Source organism: Gigantopelta aegis, chromosome 6 (genome assembly GCF_016097555.1).
Source record: "Gigantopelta aegis isolate Gae_Host chromosome 6, Gae_host_genome, whole genome shotgun sequence".
NCBI lineage: Eukaryota > Metazoa > Mollusca > Gastropoda > Neomphalida > Peltospiridae > Gigantopelta > Gigantopelta aegis.
This window is the reverse complement of record NC_054704.1, coordinates 246,037-261,570: the sequence shown is the minus strand read 5'-3', so window position 1 is coordinate 261,570 and position 15,534 is coordinate 246,037. Positions and strand designations below refer to the sequence as shown.

Sequence of the window (15,534 nt, the reverse complement as noted above, 5' to 3'; positions counted from 1 at the left end):
GTACAAAGTGAGATACCTACTTCATCAAACAGCTGTACAAAGTGAGATACCTACTTTATCAAACACCTGTACAAAGTGAGATACCTACTTTATCAAACAGCTGTACAGAGTGAGATATGTGCTTCATCAAACAGCTGTACAAAGTGAGATACGTTCTTTGTCAAACAGCTGTACAAAGTGAGATACCTACTTTATCAAACAGATGGACAAAGTGAGATACCTACTTTATCAAACAGATGTACTAAGTGAGATACCTACTTTATCAAACAGGTGGACAATAAGACCCGACTGGCATTTAGCGAAGTTTGGTTTCTGCCACTGACACGCCACACCGACGCACTTGCAGTTTCTTCTCGAATAACCTAGACGGAAAAATAAAACACGTCATAGAAACGCAAAGCGAGAGAAACATATAATAACATTATACGTGTTACATACTGACCCTAAATGTTATGTTAAATATGAATACTGACCCAACGCATCATGTTAGATACAGACATATATAACATACAAACCACGTGTTAAATATATAACATATTGACCACACTTAATATGTGAAATACAACATAGACAACATGTAGTCGATATGCATACATACATACATACGCACGCACGCACGCACGCATACACACATACATACATATTCATTCGTTCATTTATCAATTCATTCAGATATATATATATTCATATATATATCCATTTATTCAATCATTCATACCTACATATCCATCATACAAACTTTGGTATCTCGGGGGGGGGGGGGGGGGGGGGCACAGAACAAAATAATTCGAGATAAAAATGATAATTGTTTATAAAATACAATTTTTGACCTCGTGATAGCAGAATTTCTACATAGCATGTGATTATATATAAACGTTTATTATAAATATTTTGTTAACGTAATACTTCTTTTTAATCTGGATTTACACACTATTTAATAATTGAACTTTAATAATCGATTAATGACATGCTAGACATTCTGTTTATCAGTCAGTGGCGTTATTGAAAGTTACAGTTGATGATTAACGATACACAAGATATTCAAGATAATATATACCGCTCAAACAATTTGATTGAGTTTCACGATTTTCTGCAATAGAATGACAAATAGGTCAGGATAATCTTCTGTTTACAGGACATGGGCAATAACACAAGGCCGGATTAGTAGGTTATCCCTAGGTCGATATGTTTACAGGACATGGGCAATAACACAAGGCCGGGTTAGTAGGTTATCTCTAGGTCGATATGTTTACAGGACATGGGCAATAACACAAGGCCGGATTAGTAGGTTATCCCTGGGTCGATATGTTTACAGGACATGGGCAATAACACAAGGCCAGGTCAGTAGGCCATCTCTAGGTCGATATGTTTACAGGACATGGGCAATAACACAAGGCCGGGTCAGTAGGCCATCTCTAGGTCGATATGTTTACAGGACATGGGCAATAACACAAGGCCGGGTCAGTAGGTTATCTCTAGGTCGATATGTTTACAGGACATGGGCAATAACACAAGGCCGGGTCAGTAGGCCATCTCTAGGTCGATATGTTTACAGGACATGGGCAATAACACAAGGCCGGGTCAGTAGGCCATCTCTAGGTCGATATGTTTACAGGACATGGGCAATAACACAAGGCCGGATTAGTAGGTTGATTCTAGGTCGATATGTTTACAAGACATGGGCAATAACACAAGGCCGGATTTGTAGGTTGACTCTAGGTCGATATGTTTACAGGACAGGGGCAATAACACAAGGCCGGATTAGTAGGTTACCTCTAGGTCGATATGTTTACAGGACATAGGCAATAACACAAGGCCGGGTCAGTAGGCCATCACTAGGTCGATATGTTTACAGGACATAGGCAATAACACAAGGCCGGATTAGTAGGTTGACTCTAGGTCGATATGTTTACAGGACATGGGCAATAACACAAGGCCGGACTAGTAGGTTGACTCTAGGTCGATATGTTTACAGGACAGGGTCAATAACACAAGGCCGGATTAGTAGGTTACCTCTAGGTCGATATGTTTACAGGACATAGGCAATAACACAAGGCCGGATTGGTAGGTTGATTCTAGGTCGATATGTTTACAGGACATAGGCAATAACACAAGGCCGTATTAGTAGGTTATCTCTAGGTCGATATGTTTACAGGACGTGGGCAATAACACAAGGCCGGATTAGTAGGTTGACTCTAAGTCGATATGTTTACAGGACATGGGCAATAACACAAGGCCGAGTTAGTAGGTTATCCCTAGGTCGATATGTTTACAGGACATGGACAATAACACAAGGCCGGGTCAGTAGGCCATCTCTAGGTCGATATGTTTACAGGACATGGGCAATAACACAAGGCCGGGTCAGTAGGCCATCTCTAGGTCGATATGTTTACAGGACATGGGCAATAACACAAGGCCGGCACAGAACAAAATAATTCGAGATAAAAATGATAATTGTTTATAAAATACAATTCTTGACCTCGTGATAGCAGAATTTCTACATAGCATGTGATTATATATAAACGTTTATTATAAATATTTTGTTAACGTAATACTTCTTTTTAATCTGGATTTACACACTATTTAATAATTGAACTTTAATAATCGATTAATGACATGCTAGACATTCTGTTTATCAGTCAGTGGCGTTATTGAAAGTTACAGTTGATGATTAACGATACACAAGATATTCAAGATAATATATACCGCTCAAACAATTTGATTGAGTTTCACGATTTTCTGCAATAGAATGACAAATAGGTCAGGATAATCTTCTGTTTACAGGACATGGGCAATAACACAAGGCCGGGTTAGTAGGTTATCTCTAGGTCGATATGTTTACAGGACATGGGCAATAACACAAGGCCGGATTAGTAGGTTATCCCTAGGTCGATATGTTTACAGGACATGGGCAATAACACAAGGCCGGGTCAGTAGGCCATCTCTAGGTCGATATGTTTACAGGACATGGGCAATAACACAAGGCCGGGTCAGTAGGCCATCTCTAGGTCGATATGTTTACAGGACATGGGCAATAACACAAGGCCGGGTCAGTAGGCCATCTCTAGGTCGATATGTTTACAGGACATGGGCAATAACACAAGGCCGGGTCAGTAGGTTATCTCTAGGTCGATATGTTTACAGGACATGGGCAATAACACAAGGCCGGGTCAGTAGGCCATCTCTAGGTCGATATGTTTACAGGACATGGGCAATAACACAAGGCCGGGTCAGTAGGCCATCTCTAGGTCGATATGTTTACAGGACATGGGCAATAACACAAGGCCGGATTAGTAGGTTGATTCTAGGTCGATATGTTTACAGGACATGGGCACTAACACAAGGCCGGATTAGTAGGTTGACTCTAGGTCGATATGTTTACAGGACAGGGGCAATAACACAAGGCCGGATTAGTAGGTTACCTCTAGGTCGATATGTTTACAGGACATAGGCAATAACACAAGGCCGGTTCAGTAGGTTATCTCTAGGTCGATATGTTTACAGGACATGGGCAATAACACAAGGCCGGATTAGTAGGTTGACTGTAGGTCGATATGTTTACAGGACATGGGCAATAACACAAGGCCGGGTCAGTAGGCCATCACTAGGTCGATATGTTTACAGGACATAGGCAATAACACAAGGCCGGATTAGTAGGTTGACTCTAGGTCGATATGTTTACAGGACATGGGCAATAACACAAGGCCGGACTAGTAGGTTGACTCTAGGTCGATATGTTTACAGGACAGGGGCAATAACACAAGGCCGGATTAGTAGGTTACCTCTAGGTCGATATGTTTACAGGACATAGGCAATAACACAAGGCCGGATTGGTAGGTTGATTCTAGGTCGATATGTTTACAGGACATAGGCAATAACACAAGGCCGTATTAGTAGGTTATCTCTAGGTCGATATGTTTACAGGACCTGGGCAATAACACAAGGCCGGATTAGTAGGTTGACTCTAAGTCGATATGTTTACAGGACATGGGCAATAACACAAGGCCGGGTTAGTAGGTTATCTCTAGGTCGATATGTTTACAGGACATGGGCAATAACACAAGGCCGGATTAGTAGGTTATCCCTAGGTCGATATGTTTACAGGACATGGGCAATAACACAAGGCCGGGTTAGTAGGTTATCCCTAGGTCGATATGTTTACAGGACATGGGCAATAACACAAGGCCGGGTCAGTAGGCCATCTCTAGGTCGATATGTTTACAGGACATGGGCAATAACACAAGGCCGGCACAGAACAAAATAATTCGAGATAAAAATGATAATTGTTTATAAAATACAATTCTTGACCTCGTGATAGCAGAATTTCTACATAGCATGTGATTATATATAAACGTTTATTATAAATATTTTGTTAACGTAATACTTCTTTTTAATCTGGATTTACACACTATTTAATAATTGAACTTTAATAATCGATTAATGACATGCTAGACATTCTGTTTATCAGTCAGTGGCGTTATTGAAAGTTACAGTTGATGATTAACGATACACAAGATATTCAAGATAATATATACCGCTCAAACAATTTGATTGAGTTTCACGATTTTCTGCAATAGAATGACAAATAGGTCAGGATAATCTTCTGTTTACAGGACATGGGCAATAACACAAGGCCGGGTTAGTAGGTTATCTCTATGTCGATATGTTTACAGGACATGGGCAATAACACAAGGCCGGATTAGTAGGTTATCCCTAGGTCGATATGTTTACAGGACATGGGCAATAACACAAGGCCAGGTCAGTAGGCCATCTCTAGGTCGATATGTTTACAGGACATGGGCAATAACACAAGGCCGGGTCAGTAGGCCATCTCTAGGTCGATATGTTTACAGGACATGGGCAATAACACAAGGCCGGGTCAGTAGGCCATCTCTAGGTCGATATGTTTACAGGACATGGGCAATAAGACAAGGCCGGGTCAGTAGGCCATCTCTAGGTCGATATGTTTACAGGACATGGGCAATAACACAAGGCCGGGTCAGTAGGCCATCTCTAGGTCGATATGTTTACAGGACATGGGCAATAACACAAGGTCGGGTCAGTAGGCCATCTCTAGGTCGATATGTTTACAGGACATGGGCAATAACACAAGGCCGGGTCAGTAGGCCATCTCTAGGTCGATATGTTTACAGGACATGGGCAATAACACCAGGCCGGGTCAGTAGGCTATCTCTAGGTCGATATGTTTACAGGACATGGGCAATAACACAAGGCCGGGTCAGTAGGTTATCTCTAGGTCGATATGTTTACAGGACATGGGCAATAACACAAGGCCGGATTAGTAGGTTGACTCTAGGTCGATATGTTTACAGGACAGGGGCAATAACACAAGGCCGGATTAGTAGGTTACCTCTAGGTCGATATGTTTACAGGACATAGGCAATAACACAAGGCCGGATTGGTAGGTTGATTCTAGGTCGATATGTTTACAGGACATAGGCAATAACACAAGGCCGTATTAGTAGGTTATCTCTAGGTCGATATGTTTACAGGACGTGGGCAATAACACAAGGCCGGATTAGTAGGTTGACTCTAAGTCGATATGTTTACAGGATATGGGCAATAACACAAGGCCGGGTCAGTAGGCCATCTCTAGGTCGATATGTTTACAGGACATAGGCAATAACACAAGGCCGGATTAGTAGGTTGACGCTAGGTCGATATGTTTACAGGACATGGGCAATAACACAAGGCCGGGTCAGTAGGTTATCCCTAGGTCGATATGTTTACAGGACATGGGCAATAACACAAGGCCGGGTCAGTAGGTTATCTCTAGGTCGATATGTTTACAGGACATGGGCAATAACACAAGGCCGGATTAGTAGGTTGACTCTAGGTCGATATGTTTTCAGGACATGGGCAATAACACAATGCCGGGTCAGTAGGTTATCTCTAGGTCGATATGTTTACAGGACATGGGCAATAACACAAGGCCGGATGAGTAGGTTGACTCTAGGTCGATATGTTTACAGGACATGGGAATAACACAAGGCCGGATTAGTAGGTTGACTCTAGGTCGATATTTTTAGAGGACATGGGCAATAACACAAGGCCGGGTTAGTAGGTTGACTCTAGGTCGATATGTCTACAGGACATGGGCAATAACACAAGGCCGGGTTAGTAGGTTGACTCTAGGTCGATATGTTTACAGGACATGGGCAATAACACAAGGCCGGATTAGTAGGTTGACTCTAGGTCGATATGTTTACAGGACATGGGCAATAACACAAGGCCGGATTAGTAGGTTATATCTAGGTCGATATGTTTACAGGACATGGGCAATAACACAAGGCCGGATTAGTAGGTTGACTCTAAGTCGATATGTTTACAGGACATGGGCAATAACACAAGGCCGGGTCAGTAGGCCATCTCTAGGTCGATATGTTTACAGGACATAGGCAATAACACAAAGCCGGATTAGTAGGTTGACGCTAGGTCGGTTTGTTTACAGGACATGTGCAATAACACAAGGCCGGGTCAGTAGGTTATCTCTAGGTAGATATGTTTACAGGGCATGGGCAATAACACAAGGCCGGGTCAGTAGGTTGACTCTAGGTCGATATGTTTACAGGACGTGGGCAATAACACAAGGCCGGATTAGTAAGTTGACTCTAGGTCGATATGTTTACAGGACATAGCCAATAACACAAGGCCGGATTAGTAGGTTGACTCTAGGTCGATATGTTTACAGGACATGGGCAATAACACAAGGCCGGGTCAGTAGGTTATCTCTAGGTCGATATGTTTACAGGACATGGGCAATAACACAAGGCCGGATTAGTAGGTTGACTCTAGGTCGATATGTTTTCAGGACATGGGCAATAACACAATGCCGGGTCAGTAGGTTATCTCTAGGTCGATATGTTTACAGGACATGGGCAATAACACAAGGCCGGATGAGTAGGTTGACTCTAGGTCGATATGTTTACAGGACATGGGAATAACACAAGGCCGGATTAGTAGGTTGACTCTAGGTCGATATTTTTAGAGGACATGGGCAATAACACAAGGCCGGGTTAGTAGGTTGACTCTAGGTCGATATGTTTACAGGACATGGGCAATAACACAAGGCCGGGTTAGTAGGTTGACTCTAGGTCGATATGTTTACAGGACATGGGCAATAACACAAGGCCGGATTAGTAGGTTGACTCTAGGTCGATATGTTTTTCAGGACATGGGCAATAACACAAGGCCGGATTAGTAGGTTATATCTAGGTCGATATGTTTACAGGACATGGGCAATAACACAAGGCCGGGTCAGTAGGCCATCTGTAGGTCGATATGTTTACAGGACATGGGCAATAACACAAGGCCGGGTCAGTAGGTTATCTCTAGGTCGATATGTTTACAGGACATTGGCAATAACACAAGGCTGGGTCAGTAGGTTATCTCTAGGTCGATAAGTTTACAGTACATGGGCAATAACACAAGGCCTGGTCAGTAGGCCATCTCTAGGTTGATATGTTTACAGGACATGGGCAATAACACAAGGCTGGGTCAGTAGGTCATCTCAAGGTCGATATGTTTACAGGACATGGGCAATAACACAAGGCCGGATTAGTAAGTTGACTCTAGGTCGATATGTTTACAGGACATAGCCAATAACACAAGGCCGGATTAGTAGGTTGACTCTAGGTCGATATGTTTACAGGACATGGGCAATAACACAAGGCCGGGTCAGTAGGTTATCTCTAGGTCGATATGTTTACAGGACATGGGCAATAACACAAGGCCGGATTAGTAGGTTGACTCTAGGTCGATATGTTTTCAGGACATGGGCAATAACACAATGCCGGGTCAGTAGGTTATCTCTAGGTCGATATGTTTACAGGACATGGGCAATAACACAAGGCCGGATGAGTAGGTTGACTCTAGGTCGATATGTTTACAGGACATGGGAATAACACAAGGCCGGATTAGTAGGTTGACTCTAGGTCGATATTTTTAGAGGACATGGGCAATAACACAAGGCCGGGTTAGTAGGTTGACTCTAGGTCGATATGTCTACAGGACATGGGCAATAACACAAGGTCGGGTTAGTAGGTTGACTCTAGGTCGATATGTTTACAGGACATGGGCAATAACACAAGGCCGGATTAGTAGGTTGACTCTAGGTCGATATGTTTTTCAGGACATGGGCAATAACACAAGGCCGGATTAGTAGGTTATATCTAGGTCGATATGTTTACAGGACATGGGCAATAACACAAGGCCGGGTCAGTAGGCCATCTCTAGGTCGATATGTTTACAGGACATGGGCAATAACACAAGGCCGGGTCAGTAGGTTATCTCTAGGTCGATATGTTTACAGGACATTGGCAATAACACAAGGCTGGGTCAGTAGGTTATCTCTAGGTCGATAAGTTTACAGTACATGGGCAATAACACAAGGCCTGGTCAGTAGGCCATCTCTAGGTTGATATGTTTACAGGACATGGGCAATAACACAAGGCTGGGTCAGTAGGTCATCTCAAGGTCGATATGTTTACAGGACATGGGCAGTAACACAAGGCCGGGTCAGTAGGTTATCTCTAGGTTGATAAGTTTAGAGGACATGGGCAATAACACAAGGGCCGTAGGTTAGTAGGTCGAGCCTCACAGATCTAGGTCGATAATGTAAATTACAGGACATAGGGGCAAATAACACAAGTGAGTAGGGTTGATGATATATAGGTCTTGTTGCGTGAATCATATGTATGAACCACGAGGGGAAGGACGATTAGTTCTAAGACTCGTACAACGGGGTGGGGGCGGGGGGGGGGGGGGGCGGTAAATTGGAACTGCAAGACGCTGAACGTAGTCTAGGAGTCATTTTCTGGGGCGACAGGGAAATATAAAACTCCACTAAAGGTGGTGGCAAAACGTGTTGTGATTGTGGGGTATAACACAAGGCTACCCCAGAAGTCTTTTTAGAATGTTAGTGGACATGCAGATTAATAGACAACCAGAGGCCAGACATAATGACCAATACATTTGTTGAAAATTTAATTTTCTCTAGGTGGCCGACAACATATGTTTTACAGGACATGGGCAATAACACAAGGGTTTCAGGGTCATAGTCAAACACAGAGCCAGGTGAGACAAAAACGAAATGCCGGGTCTCTAGGTCGATATGTTTACAGGACATGGGCAATAACACAAGGCCGGGTGTAGTAGGCCATCTCTAGGTCGATATGTTTATAGGACATGGGCAATAACACAAGGCCGGGTCAGTAGGCCATCTCTAGGTCGACAGGACATGGGCAATAACACAAGGTCGGGTCAGTAGGCCATCTCTAGGTCGATATGTTTACAGGACATGGGCAATAACACAAGGCCGGGTCGATAGTAGGTTATCTCTAGGTCGATATGTTTACAGGACATGGGCAATAACACAAGGCCGGGTCAGTAGGTTATCTCTAGGTCGATATGTTTACAGGACATGGGCAATAACACAAGGCCGGATTAGTAGGTTGACTCTAGGTCGATATGTTTACAGGACAGGGGCAATAACACAAGGCCGGATTAGTAGGTTACCTCTAGGTCGATATGTTTACAGGACATAGGCAATAACACAAGGCCGGATTGGTAGGTTGATTCTAGGTCGATATGTTTACAGGACATAGGCAATAACACAAGGCCGTATTAGTAGGTTATCTCTAGGTCGATATGTTTACAGGACGTGGGCAATAACACAAGGCCGGATTAGTAGGTTGACTCTAAGTCGATATGTTTACAGGATATGGGCAATAACACAAGGCCGGGTCAGTAGGCCATCTCTAGGTCAATATGTTTACAGGACATAGGCAATAACACAAGGCCGGATTAGTAGGTTGACGCTAGGTCGATATGTTTACAGGACATGGGCAATAACACAAGGCCGGGTCAGTAGGTTATCCCTAGGTCGATATGTTTACAGGACATGGGCAATAACACAAGGCCGGGTCAGTAGGTTATCTCTAGGTCGATATGTTTACAGGACATGGGCAATAACACAAGGCCGGATTAGTAGGTTGACTCTAGGTCGATATGTTTTCAGGACATGGGCAATAACACAATGCCGGGTCAGTAGGTTATCTCTAGGTCGATATGTTTACAGGACATGGGCAATAACACAAGGCCGGATGAGTAGGTTGACTCTAGGTCGATATGTTTACAGGACATGGGAATAACACAAGGCCGGATTAGTAGGTTGACTCTAGGTCGATATTTTTAGAGGACATGGGCAATAACACAAGGCCGGGTTAGTAGGTTGACTCTAGGTCGATATGTCTACAGGACATGGGCAATAACACAAGGCCGGGTTAGTAGGTTGACTCTAGGTCGATATGTTTACAGGACATGGGCAATAACACAAGGCCGGATTAGTAGGTTGACTCTAGGTCGATATGTTTACAGGACATGGGCAATAACACAAGGCCGGATTAGTAGGTTATATCTAGGTCGTTATGTTTACAGGACATGGGCAATAACACAAGGCCGGATTAGTAGGTTGACTCTAAGTCGATATGTTTACAGGACATGGGCAATAACACAAGGCCGGGTCAGTAGGCCATCTCTAGGTCGATATGTTTACAGGACATAGGCAATAACACAAGGCCGGATTAGTAGGTTGACGCTAGGTCGGTTTGTTTACAGGACATGTGCAATAACACAAGGCCGGGTCAGTAGGTTATCTCTAGGTAGATATGTTTACAGGGCATGGGCAATAACACAAGGCCGGGTCAGTAGGTTGACTCTAGGTCGATATGTTTACAGGACGTGGGCAATAACACAAGGCCGGATTAGTAAGTTGACTCTAGGTCGATATGTTTACAGGACATAGCCAATAACACAAGGCCGGATTAGTAGGTTGACTCTAGGTCGATATGTTTACAGGACATGGGCAATAACACAAGGCCGGGTCAGTAGGTTATCTCTAGGTCGATATGTTTACAGGACATGGGCAATAACACAAGGCCGGATTAGTAGGTTGACTCTAGGTCGATATGTTTTCAGGACATGGGCAATAACACAATGCCGGGTCAGTAGGTTATCTCTAGGTCGATATGTTTACAGGACATGGGCAATAACACAAGGCCGGATGAGTAGGTTGACTCTAGGTCGATATGTTTACAGGACATGGGAATAACACAAGGCCGGATTAGTAGGTTGACTCTAGGTCGATATTTTTAGAGGACATGGGCAATAACACAAGGCCGGGTTAGTAGGTTGACTCTAGGTCGATATGTCTACAGGACATGGGCAATAACACAAGGTCGGGTTAGTAGGTTGACTCTAGGTCGATATGTTTACAGGACATGGGCAATAACACAAGGCCGGATTAGTAGGTTGACTCTAGGTCGATATGTTAGCAGGACATGGGCAATAACACAAGGCCGGATTAGTAGGTTATATCTAGGTCGATATGTTTACAGGACATGGGCAATAACACAAGGCCGGGTCAGTAGGCCATCTGTAGGTCGATATGTTTACAGGACATGGGCAATAACACAAGGCCGGGTCAGTAGGTTATCTCTAGGTCGATATGTTTACAGGACATTGGCAATAACACAAGGCTGGGTCAGTAGGTTATCTCTAGGTCGATAAGTTTACAGTACATGGGCAATAACACAAGGCCTGGTCAGTAGGCCATCTCTAGGTTGATATGTTTACAGGACATGGGCAATAACACAAGGCTGGGTCAGTAGGTCATCTCAAGGTCGATATGTTTACAGGACATGGGCAGTAACACAAGGCCGGGTCAGTAGGTTATCTCTAGGTTGATAAGTTTAGAGGACATGGGAAATAACACAAGGGCGTGTCAGTAGGTTATCTCTTGGTCGAGGTCGAGCCTCACAGATCAGGCCTATAGCATGAGCTAATCCTATGTAAGTTAAATGTCACGGCTTCGCGCATAGGTAGTTCAAGGTCAAGAACATAAGTGAGTAGATCTTGATGATATATAGGTCTTGTTGCGTGAATCATATGTATGAACCACGAGGGGAAGGACGATTAGTTCTAAGACTCGTACAACGGGGTGGGGGGGGGGGGGGGCGGTAAATTGGAACTGCAAGACGCTGAACGTAGTCTAGGAGTCATTTTCTGGGGCGACAGGGAAATATAAAACTCCATATGCTAAAGGTGGTGGCAAAAACGTGTTGTGATTGTGGGGGTATGACCCGGCTACCCCAGAAGTCTTTTTAGAATGTTAGTGGACATGCAGATTAATAGACAACCAGAGACAGACAGACAGACATAATGACCAATACATTTGTTGAAAATTTAATTTTCGTCAAGTAGTTATTCCACGTGGCCAGTGGGGGACAACAGTATGTTAGCGACACTGGTACAGCTGACATGCAGCACTTACAGTTTCCTAAAGGTTTCAGCCACAAATCTGAAAATCATAGTCAAACACAGAGCCAGGTGAGACAAAAACGAAATGATAAAACAATACACAAATAATAGGCCAACAAAAGAGCTACACGATGACACTGGGATGAGAAACGTGCAGTGTTGTAGTCTCGTTGTTAGTCTGTAGGTTGTTATACGTTATATAGGTCACTTAGTCGTAGTTACTGCTGACACGAGATGGCGGGACAGGCTCAATGACATCTCTAGGTTAGCTTCCCTTGTAAAGAACTATTTGGCTAAGACTATTTCGCTGTGATATTATAAAATATGTACACCCTAACTGGCCTTATATATGTTTTGGCATCTTTATGACAATCTTGTAAAATAATTTATCGTTTACAAAACAACGGACGTGACAAAAGTAGTTTGTTTTATTTAACGACGCCACAAGAGCACATTGATTTTTAATCTTATCATCGGCTATTGGACGTCAAACATATGGTCATTCTGACACTATTTTTTTAGAGGAAACCCGCTGTCATGGGCATACGAGGGGCAACTGCCCCCCCCCCCCCCAGTGATGGAGCAAAGCCTCAAATTCTTGCCAATATGACACAGATATTCGGGCAAAATGTGCTAATCTAAGACCTTTTTGCCATGTATTTACATCATTCTACCCTCAAAATTAGTGATAATCCATGTAAAAATACGTAATGATTAATTTACAATCCTATATAGTTGTTTGGTCGTAATGCTAATATGAATAAATGTTATCTAGATTCGGGCAATTTCGATCAATTCGGGCAAAAGCCAGCCTGCCCCCTACACAATGGGAGCCCGTACGCCTAGGATCAAAGTCATGTCCGTCGCCTTCGTTATGTCCGTTGTCTGCGTCATGTCCGTTGTCTGCGTCACGTCCCTTGTCTGTTGTCCAATGCGTCATGTCCGTTGTCTGCGTCATGTCTGTTGTTTTGTTTAATAACACCACTAGAAAAAATTGATTAATTAATCATCAGCTATTGGATGTCAAGCCCACCCTAGTCTTAATAGTTCGCAGCGTGTCTCTCAGGTAAAGAATGAAGAAGAACCTGTTTATTGCATAAAGTATTACATAACACTTATAGCAAACATACAATGAAAAATACAAATTAAATGTAGAGTCAGTAACTCAGTAAGTAAGAACGCTAGTTGAAAAAATACATGAAAGTATAAAGCTGTGAGGAACAGATAGGAAACCAATTATAACAATAACTGGCGTCTCTGCATAGCAAGATGTAAACATTTTGCTAAATTAATAACCATTTTAGGGGTATCACAAGACATTAGCCTATAAAACTTTTGGATATTTGGCCATCTATTGTAAATCTTATTTAAATACTGTCTTAAATCCCTATACATTAGGCAAACTAACACAAAGTGATATTCATCTTCTATAACTTTCATATTACATAATGTACAAAATCTCTGATCATAAGGTATATTATGATATCGACCCGTTTCGCATAATAGACTATGAGAGGACAATCGTAGTCTGGTTAGTGAGCGTTTTAAGTGTGGTGATGAAATATAAGATAAATATTTTTCACACTCAAAACTTTGTTTGAACTTTATAATGTTTTAATTTAGAAATAAAATGACGTTGATCGTTTCATTGTTATAAGTATTGATCCATTATCTGTTGTTTAATATATGGTATGTAAGGCAACAATTGATCTGGACTCCACCAGACATCTGTTAAACCAAGACTATCCAACAGACATTTAACACCATACGCCCAGTTCAATCCGTTATATGAAATATTATTATTTGCGTCTACTTTTAAAATATTGTAAACATCATATAAAATAGAGTTTCTATTAGAAACTATCTTTAACCAATATTTAATAATTCTTTCATATCTGCTAATAAACATTGGCATACGGCCCAGCTCACTGTATACAGAGATATTGGGTGTTGTCTTTTTAACTGATAAGACATATTTACAATACTTCAGATGCATACGCTCTACATCAGGGGCTTTATGGAATCCCCGCACTTCAGAGCCATATGAAAGTATTTAACCGACATAACAATCAAATAAAACATTCTTCTGGACAATATTAACGTTAATGTTTTCAAAAATGTTAAACAGCTTAAACATAGCTCGTAAACCACGTTCAGATATTTTCTTTAGCATTAGATTACATCTGCCATTAGAATGAAAATCAACACTAAGGTAGCAGAATGAATTAACAATGTCGACTTTTACACCATTATACAAAAAGTTAGGCACCTGTTTTGGATGTCGAACTTTACTAAATACTATTATTTTTGTTTTGTTGGTGTTAACACTAAGGTACCACGTGTTACAATACTTATTCAAGCTATTAAGTAAATTTTATAGGCCTTTGGCCGATTTCGACATAAGAATAGTATCATCAGCATACAACAAGGTAAAACGTGTCAAATATCTAAACTGTACAGGATCAGCTTCACTGATATCCATAGAACTGACAAAATCATTAATAAACAGTCAAAATAAAAGTGGCGACAGTGGTTCTCCCTGTTTTACACCGACAAATGACTGGATTGCTGGTGACAGTATTTTATTATATTTAACGTACAGTTGTACGTTGTCAGGCTATATCGTGATTCTGTCCCGTCAAATAAATATACGGGAATATTTGTATTACTTAAAATAATTTCATAATGAAATGATGTCAGTTTACATACATTATATACTGTTACCATTAAATTATGTATTGTGTACAATTTATCGATTAGTAGAACCTTTAAAAAAAATTATTTATGTATTTTATGTAATAAAAATATTACATTTTATTAGTTTTTGTTGTTATGCATTCATTTATCGTTTGTTGTGTTAATTATAAAAAATTTATTGTTTAAATATAATTAAAATATATAAATATATTTCATGAATTTGTATGTTATTATGGGTTTATTAGTTCATTAATTTTTCCGGTTTTGCCAGTTTGTTGTTGGGCTGTTGTATCATTAAACATTTATTTTAATAAATATACTTTTCATTCTTTTAACATTTAAATATTTATTTGAAGTCTTCTTCTGTTTAAAAATGTTCTATAAAAAAAAAAATCTTTTTTGTGTAACGGGCCACCTAATTCTGCAAAGGACCATTAATTAGTTCCCCACATTCGATATATATAGTGTCACTTACTACATCATTTTCAATATATAACG

General features: G+C 41.5%; 1 protein-coding gene across 1 annotated transcript in view; it reads right to left on the bottom strand.

The window, feature by feature from the left end:
* Positions 1-123: 123 nt before the first annotated feature.
* Positions 124-15,534, bottom strand: part of LOC121376360 — a 51,498-nt gene continuing 36,087 nt past the window's right edge. Inside the window, exon 10 of the mRNA XM_041504209.1 lies at positions 124-362. Coding sequence (XP_041360143.1) covers positions 229-362 — 134 coding nt within the window. The 3' untranslated portion in view covers positions 124-228. The remainder of the gene's footprint in view (positions 363-15,534) is intronic.